Below are 12763 nucleotides of genomic sequence, written 5' to 3'. Positions count from 1 at the left end.
GTCGTGTGACGGATGGTTATTTCAGGCTGGAGTTTTTCCCATGTGTCACTGTGATAATGTGCGGTGGCATCTTCTTCCGCAAACAATCCTTAAAAAGCATCTCCCACAGGAGTGACAACATCAAACACTGTCTGATTCAATTTCACACACTGATATGACTAAATAGAGTATTTTCAGTAAGAGAACTGACCTGGATGTCTATTGCTATAACACAAATGTACTGGATAAAAGGTCCTCTACACCACAGAGTCAGTTTGGGGTTTGTAATGTAACATGAAACATGTAACACTTTTCACCTAAATTTATGATTATGCGTGTTCATATGCATGGCTTCTACAGGATGCATGAGCCATGCACTCATGAAACCACTGCAATACCCAAAGTGTAATCAGCTCGCTCATTGCAGCATATGACTTCAAATGTTGCCTCAAGCAAGAGCGTCCCATCCTGAACTGAGTGAACTTTCCCCTCTCACAGACAAAAAAAGAAAAAGAAAAAAATGCATTTGTCGTGTACATATCACTGCTGCAGCTGGGAACCGGAAGTCACTGATCCTTTATCAATTTATGTAAATATATCCTGCTTTATAAACATTGCATTTCCTTTAGAGATGTAAGAAGAAATAGAAATGGCGTTTGCCAAACGCCATATAGGTAAAAATCCTTTATACAGGAAAAGCTACAGTAAGACACTAGGTTAGTAGAGAGACAAAAACAAAGCGAGGGTTGCGTAAGACCACACGTGCAAACTTATTTCATACTGAAGGTGAGCATAGTAAACATACAAGTACAGTAACTCGCATAATGAAGGCATTCAGCAGGTGACAGTTAAACTCGCAGCACTGGGCAGGTAGTGACTTGTTTAATTGCACCTTGAGGAGTGATATGGCGCATGTGTGCAGCCACACTGCGGAGTGGAGGAGAGGTTTTCAGCATTGACCTGTATTAGTGGGTGGGTGCGTGGGGGTCGAGTGCACGCCCACGGTTCACCTGTGACACCTGGCTGGAGGAGATCACGCTGTCAGGACGCGTAGGGCACATTCTTTCACTGAGAACCAGACCACCTTATGATAAAGCAAAACACCACATACAGTACAGTACACACTTGGACTGATAAATGAAGATGACAGATTTTTCCAAAACCTACGATTCAAACCTGTTAGTAATGTTATTCTGAAAAATGTCTAAAAATACTATTTAGATGAGACAGAATAAAACGTTAGAGGAACGCGAAACCTATACTCTCTCACACTCTCACTTAATATCTCTCTCTCTCTCTCTCCCTCCCTCCCTCCCCCAGCCTCCTTCTCATTTCCAGAGTGGCAGCGCTGGCATAGCATCGTTCAGAATATCCTGAGCCGGGGACGAGCTGCGGTAGCTGCCTGTGCGCACCCCATATATCCGGTAGGCGTGTGGCGAAAGAACCTGGCTGCACAGCGTCAGCTCAATACAGTGCTATTTTCTGACACAACCTAAATTATTTCCGCTGTAAACGCGTAACCTAATTCTTTCATGTCTTGCTTCTCCCTCTCTCTAGGTGAGCCTAAACCCACGACAGTGGATATATCAGACAGGGGGTCTGCTCTCATCTTGGGCACAGCGTGAGAAGATTCAGTTGTTTGCGGGGAAATTAATAAAGCTCCTGTCCTGTCCACATCGGCCCCTAGGAGTGGGAAGACACGGGACCTCTGCGCTTTGAAGAGTCGCTCCTGTTCCGTGCGCGGAGAGCAGCCACAGACTCTGCAGACGCACCAGAAAGGGCAGCAGGGATATACAGTAGGAAGGTGGAGGATATTTTACGCACAGCAGCACTCAGTAGCCCTGTTTCACACGCGGCCACTTACCGGGAGTCTCCTGCTCCGTTTCAACACAGTTGCTTCGTCGGATTTGCACTTGACTAAGTCAACATAGCTTATAGCAGTCGGCTGTGATGGATTCCTTCATCATCGCGGCTCTGGCAGTGTGCTCTCTAACGGCACCAGCCTATGGCGACAAAGGGACCAGCAAAGCCCGGAGTTGTTCGGATATCAGGCAGTTTTATAGCGGGAAAGGATTCGCTCTGGATGGTGTCCCTCAGTCTGAAATATCAGGTAAGCTCCTTTAAAATACCGCCTGACCAAAGTCTGCTGCTGTCATGTGCGCACTCTTTCTGTGAACAAAATATTAAGATATTTTCCCCTGAAACCAAACACTTTCAGGAACATCTACCTGTCCAAATACAACACACCATTTTGTTCAAATTATGCCATAACATGTTCAGCACACTGTGAAGCCCCATACAGTTGCTATAAACTCATTGCCACTGAGAACCCTAATCCCTTTGCAAGTCCCCCTCGGAATGTTAGTCTATTTTTGGGCCAAAGTGGCACCTGCAGTAGCAGTGTATAAATGAATGATTGTGGGTATGTGTGCATTTGGTTCACAAACTGCACACATCAGTGCAGAAAACTCTAACTTAAACATTTGACTTGTTCACCACAATCTTACAAGGATGAATTTTTGTATTTTGTTTTGTCGTGAGAGTGAGTAAACCCAGTTTTCTATCTTTTTAGCTTTTTAAACCTGCAGTACACTAATTTCAGGTCACATGGTGAAGTAGAGGAGCTCTAGCTCTCGGCTGTTTCTCAAGATGAAACGCTGCTTTGAAAAGATATTGGGACAGTACAGACATGTCACAGACAGTCTGGCTGTTTGATCCCTTATCAGAAATATGAGAAAGCCCCTGCAAATTCTCTGACATGTGACATTTTCAGAAACACAGATGCAGGAACAGCAACTCTGTTTCTGTTCTCATTTCTGAGTTTCCCTCTAACTATAACTCTAATAAACAAAGGTGCTACTTTCTGAAGACACTCCCTAATCTTTCCCCTTCTTTAAGCTGTCTGGTCTTTGTGTATGGGATTCTTCCTCATAGATTGCCAGTCAGTCACTTGACCATGTGCTGTACCCACGCAAATGTGATATTATGTTGTTCACGGTGTCATTCATGGTCTGATGTCAGATAGTCACAAGCCCCACTGCAGTTCAGATGATTACACGTGTGCCTCCTCTGGAATTCAGTGCAACATTTTCACACACATGAACACACACACATGAACACACACACACGCACACACACACGCACACACACACACACACACACACACACACACACACACACACACACACACACACACACACAAACACATGCAGTTACTGCAATTTCAGGTTCTACAGTTACAGCATAGTGCATGCATGGACAAGACAGGAGATCGTGATGCTTACACAACCACTTTTCTGTGCCCAGATTAAAAGGATATAAAATCACTATTTTCCAAAAGTAAAGGAGCAAAAAGTACAACACTATACAACAGTACACATTTGAAGTAATCTACAGTCTTTTATTAACAATAAAGGAGCGTGGACGTGCTCAGTGATTCTGACTGTAACATTGCCACAGTCCCTCCCAACCTGATAACATAACCCTTTCCTCGAAAAAGCCCCTCTAGACTCTGCGTCAGTTACCTTCTCTATGTTGTCCAATTCATTTTCCACAGAGTGCCACACTACTGTGACAGTAGATAAACTCTTCTCCCATGTGAAGACAGAGATGTCCATTAGCACAGGCCGAATGGCTCTGAGAAATTCAAGGGTGACTCTCGGCAGTATTCACCTAAAGGTCACACACACTCATAGTGATCCTATAGTAGAAACTGCTCTATTTTCTGAACACATATGGGCTTTCACACAGCACGGCACGGTAGCAGAAAGAGCATTGTGTCGTGACAGAAATGGCACATTTATAACGTGATGTGGGTTTTGCTTTTCGCCCTACAGATTTGAGGTGTTTTCCTCGTGATTATCTAAAGCTGCGACTAAGATGCCTTAAATGAGCTTTACTGTAAGAGTAGGCTTATGAGGAACATGATATCCGATGCGAAGGCATTATACAGTAGATCTTTCCTAGTGATTACACTGATAGGATAGGAGAGATTATAAGATTTGAGGGTGGGGCAGTAATGTGATGAAACTGTTAGCTCATGTCATCACGCTATACATCATAAGGTAGTGAGTGCCAACTAGTAACTGGACACTTCTAATTTAATTGATGGACCATACTGAATAAATCATATGACAGAATTAACGCCAGCCCCGGCCCCTTAAAAATCTTCTTTTCTTCCAAATGTCTGTAATCCATAATGCTTTAAAGATAGAAATCTGTCTTGTCATGACACCACCTATTCCTCTTGTTTCAATCAATGATGTGGAGCTTACTTAAGTCTGGGGTAAGAGAAAAAATAAGGGAGTTGGACAGACACTGAGTGCCAGGAAGAGATAGAGAGCTGAGAGAGAAAAAGAGAGATGCAGCAGTGGGTGGATGTGAGACAGAATAAGAGAGAGAGGAAAGGGGAGATTTGGCTTTGACAATATGTCTCCTCGTGTCCCTGTCTCTCTTGGCTCTCAAGCATAAATAACCGCTCATCCGCTCCAGTCTGGCATATTAAACACCTTAGTAAAATATGAAAGCTTTAATTTATGCCTCCAAATTATGAGCCACCTGAATGTTGTGCATGATCCCTGACATTTGCAGAAGGATATTTCCTGCTGTGACACCAGAGCTTGATCAACTGAATATATTGGCTGGCCCTGACTCAAGGTGACATGCTGAGAACAACAGCCCGATTCAGTACGGGAGGACAATGAGAGATGACCGCATCCCCAAGTCTAAAAATGATGTCCAGTCGCAACCCTTTCAAATGCTTTTCAATGCTGCGGCACAATATACTGTACGAGGTTAAATCCCTTGGCACACAAGGTTGCAAATATACTTCTGAACTTAATATTAAAGTTAATTTCCAGATGTACAAGCATGTATACTCAAACATGACAGCATATGCAATTAAAGTCTCAACAAGGTCTGCAAGTAATATGCTCCTAAACTCATTTGATTTGTTGTTCTCATTAAATTCAAAGTGTTTGAGTTTTAAAGATATACTTTTATACATCTGCTCTTTACATTTGAATTAGGTACATTGTAAACACAACAGCTTAACAGCCCCATCTCATATCACAGTTCCTGTTTGATTATGCTCAGTCAGCGGCAGAAACAGATTCCTATATGTTGCTTTCACATGGATACGCCTCATATAACAGATTGGATAGTCCCCCGGCCTTAAGTCATTTGCCCTAGAGAAAAAGCCACGTGGAAGAAAGCTATTGAGTTAAGGGTATGCTGTTTTGTTATTGTGTTAAAGCTGTGTTTACTGGACCATGGGAACAGCATCAGTTGAGCAGAAACGAAAAGCGATGGTTCGCAAGTCATCAAGTGTGATGATGCTAGTTTAACTCTGTCTAGTGTAATCAGTTTTGGAAACTACTTTTTTGTTAGTATTTACTAAAAAATGGATGATTGATTTTTATGAGGCTCATCTGTCTCCTCCCTGCACTGCCCCCTCCCTCTCCCACCCCATCATTACAGTCTTGATGACAAATCTTTTTGTCTTTCAGGGGGATGACATTCTTCATCTCTCTGTTTCTCTCTCTCTCTCGTCGGCTCTTAAAGGGAGAGGCGCCAGACGCTCTTTGAAAGCAGCTGGCAGCCAATGAGTACGAGATGCTCAATGACATATAAGTCTATACAAAGAGACAAGCTGCATGAGACATCTGCACGAAGGCTGGTAACATTTTGGTACGGCACTGGCTTTTCCCATGCTGTATTTGTGTTGTTGTTGATTGCTGGTTGCTACAGGCTGACTGTGTGAGTCTCTCCGTGCTCTGAAGTGTCATCTCTAACCAGTGTTTGGCTAATGATACAGTGGGAATGCTGCTCACCAGGCTTGCTAGGAACTGTTGTTGACTAAAGACGGGCTTGTGGCTGGAAATATGGGCTGATCAGTATGGTAGCCCACAGCGAAAAAAAAGTATGGGAATGTTTTGAACTCAACAGCTTGACTGTGAATTTGTGTACGAGTCTTGGAATGCACAGTATACAGTAATAGCAGCACTGTAGCTAAAATAGAGCATGAGTTTTCACACACTGGGTAGGAAATCTCCCCGGGCAACTCTCTCACCTCTTTGACTCTGGGTAATGATAAGATAATGGCTGCTAGTGGGTTTGCTGCCCGCTACAATACTTTCCAGCAGGAGGTTAAATGGAGATAGGAGTCCACTGCCAGAATACAACATAGCTGGCCAGCCAGGGAGAGGCTGCAAAACCAACAAAACAGCAAAAATATATGAAGGAGTCATACTCATTTGACTTTTTATTTCACTGTCAGTGGTTTCAGAATCTGCATGATCTGCAATTCAAATGGCCCATCTACTTGAGTGTTCATGGTCCAGAGTGAAATGCAGACCATGTACACTGTTGTATGTGTTAAAGCTCTTAATCTCTGTTGAGTTTTACAGTATCTCTATAGCTACCACCAATTGCTGTAAGCTTAAGACCCTCCAGCTCCCCTGTGAGGCTGCTTGACCTGTGGTGGCACCTCATTATTTTCCCCTCAGCAATGTACTCTAATGCCAGTTAGGATTATAAAAAATATATTCACAGTGTTATCAATTATTTAGTAACCTTCTAGTACTGGCATAACACTGTTAACAGTGTCTCTGAGCTAAATTGTTCACTCCATAGTACACAGAGTAGGGCACAGAGACTTAATCTGTGTCTCATTTCAGGGAGGCATGTTAAAAAAGTCCCAACTGGATGTGAACCTAGGGCACCAGGACACCCCTGCCCAGGGTCATTTTTATGTATAAAGCAATATCGCAAGCTCGGACATCATAGGATTTTCCACAACACTCCAACATGGCAAAAGTCTGAATGTCATTAATGTACAGGCTAAACCAGAATGAGGATGAATAGGACCAAAAAGAAAACCACCGTAATAAATGAGTCACTTAATTATCATCTGTTATGCACAAAGAAAATAAAAATGGTCTAGTCCCACAAAACACAAAACAGACATTTTCATTCATGCAAGCCGCATGGATGATTGAATGCTTATTTAGCAAAACTCTAAAGCCATAACAACATTTGCAAATTGCACACCTACTGTATGTCCGACTGACAAAAACACATTACTTAAAACGCATAAAGCCAGCAATGTTACGTATTCCATTTTTGAAAAGGGCTCTTGACAGATAAAGGGACAGACCAAACCTAACCATAAATAGTAAATACTGTGTGTGTGTGTGTGTGTGTGTGTGTGTGTGTGTGTGTGTGTGTGTGTGTGTGTGTGTGTGTTGAGATAAGCTTGCAGGGTTGTCATTGTGGGCATTCTGGAAAGAAGCCTTATCTCCATCCCATTAATAACCCTGCTGATGTGGGGTTCTTATTCTCCATGTGGTGGATAGCTAATTGATCACACTGAATTACACATTGCCGCCTTTGTGAATGGAACTAATTAAAACCGTCTTGGAGATAAGAGGGCCAGCGCTTATTTGAAGGTTAATGTCAGCATAAAGTCCCATGCATCTGTTGGTCTTCCTCTACAGATTAAAGCAAAAGCAACAGTTGTTTCTGTATCACAGTGTGCAGGCCCATAACTCTCCTGCAGTTAAAGTGTGTGAATCCCTGCATCTGTGCTCCTGTCTGTGCCTGTTTATGCGTTTCTGTGAGCGTGCATGTCTCTCTGCGTACGTGTGTTTGCCTACCAACTGAATATGCTAGAGTTGTTAAAACGCTGAAGTCAGTAAGAAGCCTCTTGAAGCATTAAGCCATAATGGTCTGCAGGGAGCATGAAACAGACCACAGTGTGTTTGATGTTCACCAAAGAGAGAGGGGGGGAGAAGAGGGGGGATAGCGCAGGCTGATGGACTGCTGACTGTTACTTGGGCTGCCCTGCTCTGCTTGGTTTTTTTTCTAGTCCCTGCTCCGCCCTATGACGGCTATATGTACTGTAGGAAAAAAACAACACAAAGAAAAGAGAAAAGATGGAGCTAAAAAGGCTCCATTTAAAAACGTGCTCTGCGCTGCATTTCCTTATGTAATCGTTTTCAGTCGCAGGCCTGTTAGAAACTTACATGGAAATCTGGAGGACAGTCTGTCCAAACATGTTTAGTCGCTCTGAACTCTTCATAGTGTGTGAACAAGGACGGAGAAACCTTTTCACATATTCCACTCTTAGCTGTTTTTTGAGTGAGGGCGATAGTAGTCGTCGTCTTAATCTAAATCATTTTTGAGCAGACAAGAGGCCACTCTACAATTTAAAAATCACAAGTCAAGAAAATAGTTACTCATTTTTTGACAGAAAGACGTAAGGGCTGACAAACATGTCACTATTTTACTTTCTATTTCCTGTGTTTAATTTAAAACTACAGCAATTTACCTCAGTGTAAAAGGTAGGAAATTGAGGCCCAAGAGACATTGCTTTTTAGAATACAATGCAATACAATACCTTAGCAAGTATCAGCTGCTTCTTCGCGGACCAGCATGCACTTCAGCTGCTGCCGCCCCTCTCTTTTCTCTCTTTTCTCTCTTCTCGCACTCCTCGTGTCTTTTGTTCCCTGTCACTTGTCTAATGTGAGAGTAGGAGTTCACACGTACACCTCTCCTTTGACACGCACGCACGCGCACACACACACACACACACACCCACACACACACACACACACACACACACACACAGATGACTGCATAGTCCAGTCTTTTTATGTCACCACAGGGGTATGCAGTGTCATTGCAACAGGTGTGTGTGTGTGTGTGTGTGTGTGTGTGTGTGTGTGTGTGTGTGCGTGTGCGTGTGTGTGTGTGTGTGTGTGTGTGTGTGTGTGTGTGTGGTAGTGAGGGGGATGTGTGTTGTTCCTCTGAGAGCTGCAGTGTGTTGGAGTATGACTCCTCGTTTGTCTTCAGAGGAATTGGTTGTGTCAAAGGAGAATTATTCCCTCGTCACAGCAAGCCCCTTCACTGTCTCTCTGCCCCATACATTTGTGTGTGTGGCACAGATGTGTGTGGACTCTGCATGACTTCTAAAGCCATACTTTGAATGTTATTAAACCGCTTCCTTTCCATTTGCTGTCATTGTCATACATTTGGATTGGATTGTGTGCAAAGTGTGTGTGTGTGCATGATTGCCAGTGTTTTTTTGTTTTGCCCTTTCGTCAGTTATGTAAATGCAAAATACGTGTGCCATGATGGCAAGCTGTTGTTGCTCATGTTCCCTCTAGCAGCGCTTTCTGTAGACTAGGGGGGTATTTGAAGTGACAAGGAACTGGCTTTAGCTCTCAGCGGGGCTTCGCTTCTGCTCCAGCTACCTCTCCTCTTGCCGTCCCGCTGCTTGACAGATGGTACAGACCCAAACCTACTACCATATTAAGTGAGGGCACCCAGTATGACATTTACATGGTGACACGCCCTACACCAACACACACATACGCACTGTGTGCAGTTGTGGACTGGAGTATTTGTTGGGAAATCCTGTGGCTCTGGCACTATGGCAACAAATTCAGGATATGGGGTTGGGTATTCCTTAAATGTCATTGATTGTGATAATAAAAATATGTAAGTAAATAAGATGTGAATTGTCTGGCCAATAGCCCAAAACTTGAATATATTTGATTAAAAATGAAATAAAGCAGAGAAAAGCAACACATATATACTCAAAAATACTGTTATTCAAAAGAATCAGCAAATATTATGCATTATGCTTGACAAATAATTTTGATGATTAACTGATTGTCAAAATAGTTGTGGATGAAATTCCCATCAATCATCTATATCATCTAATCTAATCAAATAATGGACAGGTTTTTATTTTGTTTTTACTTAACGTGCCAGGATCAGCTGATTCTGGGGCATTACGACTTGAAAATACTGTCATGTCTTCAATGATTGAAGCAGTTTGTGTACAGCGACTACATTGTCCAATGTCTTATTTTTTTAACGTTTCCCCATCTTCTGATCCAGCTCGCAGATATAATTGCCAAAATAGATGGATATTCTCTGATGGAGACTGCCTTCAGGTTCCTATCTCTCACATATGATAGAGATGAGAGACTGGGCCTGTATATAAAACGATTGGAATAGATGATAAAATCAGTAAGGTGCCGTCTAAGTGTTGAATGCCTAAAATGTGTCCAGCAGCTCGCTGCTCAGATGCCTGGCACACACAAAACAGATTTAATAAAGATAGGACACACAGGCGCAGCAGTACACCCATCCTTCCACTACACACTTCCCTTTGATAAGCAATCATTTCTGTTCGGCTCTGTTCAACAGTGGCCCTTTCTTCCACACATGGGTTTTTATTAAAAAAGCACTACAGCTCACATCTGCAGAATAAAACAGTGCAGGATTAGCTGTGAAAAACTGGACTACAAGTTATCAAGCATGATGGCGTATGTGTTTCTGCATGTGGGTGGGAGGCAGATATCCCAGGTGTTTCAAGACTTATGAATATCTTCTTTGTCTCCAGTTTCCCCTCCTATCTCCCCAGAGGAGTCAACATTTTTCTCCACAATCTCTTCCAAACTACAAACATGTTTCCACACTTGGGTTGCAGAACAGTTGCCACTTTCTCTTCATCTTCATCCAATCTGCCGCTCTCTGACACCCTCTTTGGCTTTTTTTTTTTAAATTGGTCATTTTGGAGGATTTAGTTTTTTAACCGCTCCAGGCAAGTGGCTCCACACAATAGTTATTTTGCTTTATTGTTACTTGACGTTCATAATTTCATGCAGGTTTTCTCTCATCGAGATAAACTGTTTCACACTAGTTTCCATTATCGTAATTATTTTCTCCCCTCGTTTTCTCTCCCTAAGTAGTTTCTGCCTTTGAGGCTTTATCTCTCATTCTTCCCCTCCTATCTACTCCTGCAAACCAAGTTGGGAATTCATTAATTCTTCATGTGAAATTTACTGCATGCTCACAGATGCTCTCCAAAGACATTGCTAGTTTGTTTCTGGTACTTGTCTGTGTTTTATATGACTCCATATTTTAGTTTACCACCCATTTTATAGCCTGAACAACAAAAACATATGTTTGAAATCTAAGAAAATCTTCATTGTTTATAGAGCTACACACGATGGCACCCGGGGACTCCTCTGTCTTCTGGGCCTTGGGAGAGAAGTGTGGTAATAAGATAAATAAGTTCTTAAAATGTTGCCATTATGGAGCATCCTGTTGTTTTTTTTCAAATCCTACTGTGGGAATCCATTTTCTCACACTCACTTTAACCGTCCCCCCAACTTCCTTTTCTCTGAGTTTAAATGTAATTACAGTGAAATCTGTGTGTTGTTTTATTGGCTTCCTGGAGGCCTAGCAAGCCCAGTTTTTTTCCAGGCTTTAGTGCTCTGTGATCCTACTGCATCTCTTCCTCTCCATCCGGTACATTTTCGGGATCTCCACTGTATAATTGGCTTAAACGGCCGAGATCCTTGGTCCCCCATAACATTAGTTCTTCTAGCAACCAGAATACCCAAATTGGTTGTTCGAGCTGTGCACTGCAGCCTCTTTATATCTCTCTCTCCCAGTTTGTGGCGAAGCAGCTTTCTTCCGTTCTCTCTGAGTCCACTCCAACTCTCATCTCCTGTTGGATTTGCTGCTTTCTAAGCAAATTTTTCTGTAATTAGATAGTGAGATCTGGTTTAATGTGACATCATTTCTCATAGTTATTTGTGGCTAAGGAAAGCCCAATGTACTTAATGGTGGTTTGCTTATTTGGCTTGACCACGCTTGGCTATTTAGATCTGGAGGTAGAGTGACTGTCTGAAGATGGAGGAGCGGGAATGACCAGAGGATAAGGCCTTATGAGAAGAGGGGTGCACAAAAAAAGCTCATAATTACAGGGGGCAATATGTAATTACTGTCAATTGTCATCCTGTTTGCTGGTACAGGATTAGCTTTTTATTACCTAAATCCTTATTATGTTTTATTTTTTCCACTTTCTCTTTAGCAGCCCCTTTCACTAAGTCTAGTCTGCTTTTTAATGTGTCCATTTCTGGAAACCATCTATAGATAACCCTTCTTTACATCCTATGTAGCATCATGTCCTCCACATACATTTAAACCAATTAATAGCAAGGTGCTGGTACTCTCTCTAAAAATATGGAAGAATAATCGAAGAGTAAAGAAATGTTGTTTCAACATATACAATTTGGTTTGTAACTTAACATTTCTTGATACATTTGTTTTTGGCTACACATTTATTGCAGCAATTGACTGAATTATAGATAGCCGTGTTTATGGAACTGGAAAGGCTACAATGAAGGATTTGCCATTAAAAAAGTGTAATCGCTGAGTTTTCTTGTGTAGAAAAGGGAATATTAAAAATACAAGCTTAAAACTCATAAAGCAATCTTCAATATGAGTTTATATTCCATTGTACATAAGCTCAGTTTTTTTTTGCTACTGTACAAATATACCTTTCCCCCGTCTCTCCGTCCTCCCAGGAGGGGATGGCACGCAGTGAGCTAATGAACTTGAAATGACATTGACTTATTTAGCTTGCATTTCTTCCGCTCAGCCGTAACAGAGGACATTTGAATTGGGCTCGCTTGTCATCGTTTCATTTGTCTCGTTATTTGCTATCCCTCCGTTGCTCCCTCACTATTTTCATCTCTTCTTCCTACCCTGCAGAGTCTTCCCTCATAAATATTTTACATCTTCCGAATGAACTCCGTCAACTCAAGCTTAGCGCATGGCTGGCTGCCTTGTGCGTTTCTAATCCATATAATGTGTTTATATATAGCGTGTGTATTTGAACATATACTATGTAAAAATGTTGTTCATCTGTGTGAGTGTCTTGCTGCGTTGCTCTACTGCGCTGTTTCTGCGTGCCTGTATG

General features: G+C 42.3%; 1 protein-coding gene across 1 annotated transcript in view; it reads left to right on the top strand.

The window, feature by feature from the left end:
* The first annotated feature begins 1317 nt into the window (after window positions 1–1317).
* Window positions 1318–12763, top strand: part of gpc1b (glypican 1b) — a 74242-nt gene continuing 62796 nt past the window's right edge. The window contains exons 1-2 of the mRNA XM_078263729.1: window positions 1318–1403; window positions 1537–2089. Coding sequence (XP_078119855.1) covers window positions 1930–2089 — 160 coding nt within the window. The 5' untranslated portion in view covers window positions 1318–1403; window positions 1537–1929. The remainder of the gene's footprint in view (window positions 1404–1536; window positions 2090–12763) is intronic.

Source organism: Sander vitreus, chromosome 12, assembly GCF_031162955.1.
Source record: "Sander vitreus isolate 19-12246 chromosome 12, sanVit1, whole genome shotgun sequence".
NCBI lineage: Eukaryota > Metazoa > Chordata > Actinopteri > Perciformes > Percidae > Sander > Sander vitreus.
This window is presented reverse-complemented; position numbering and strand designations above follow the sequence as displayed.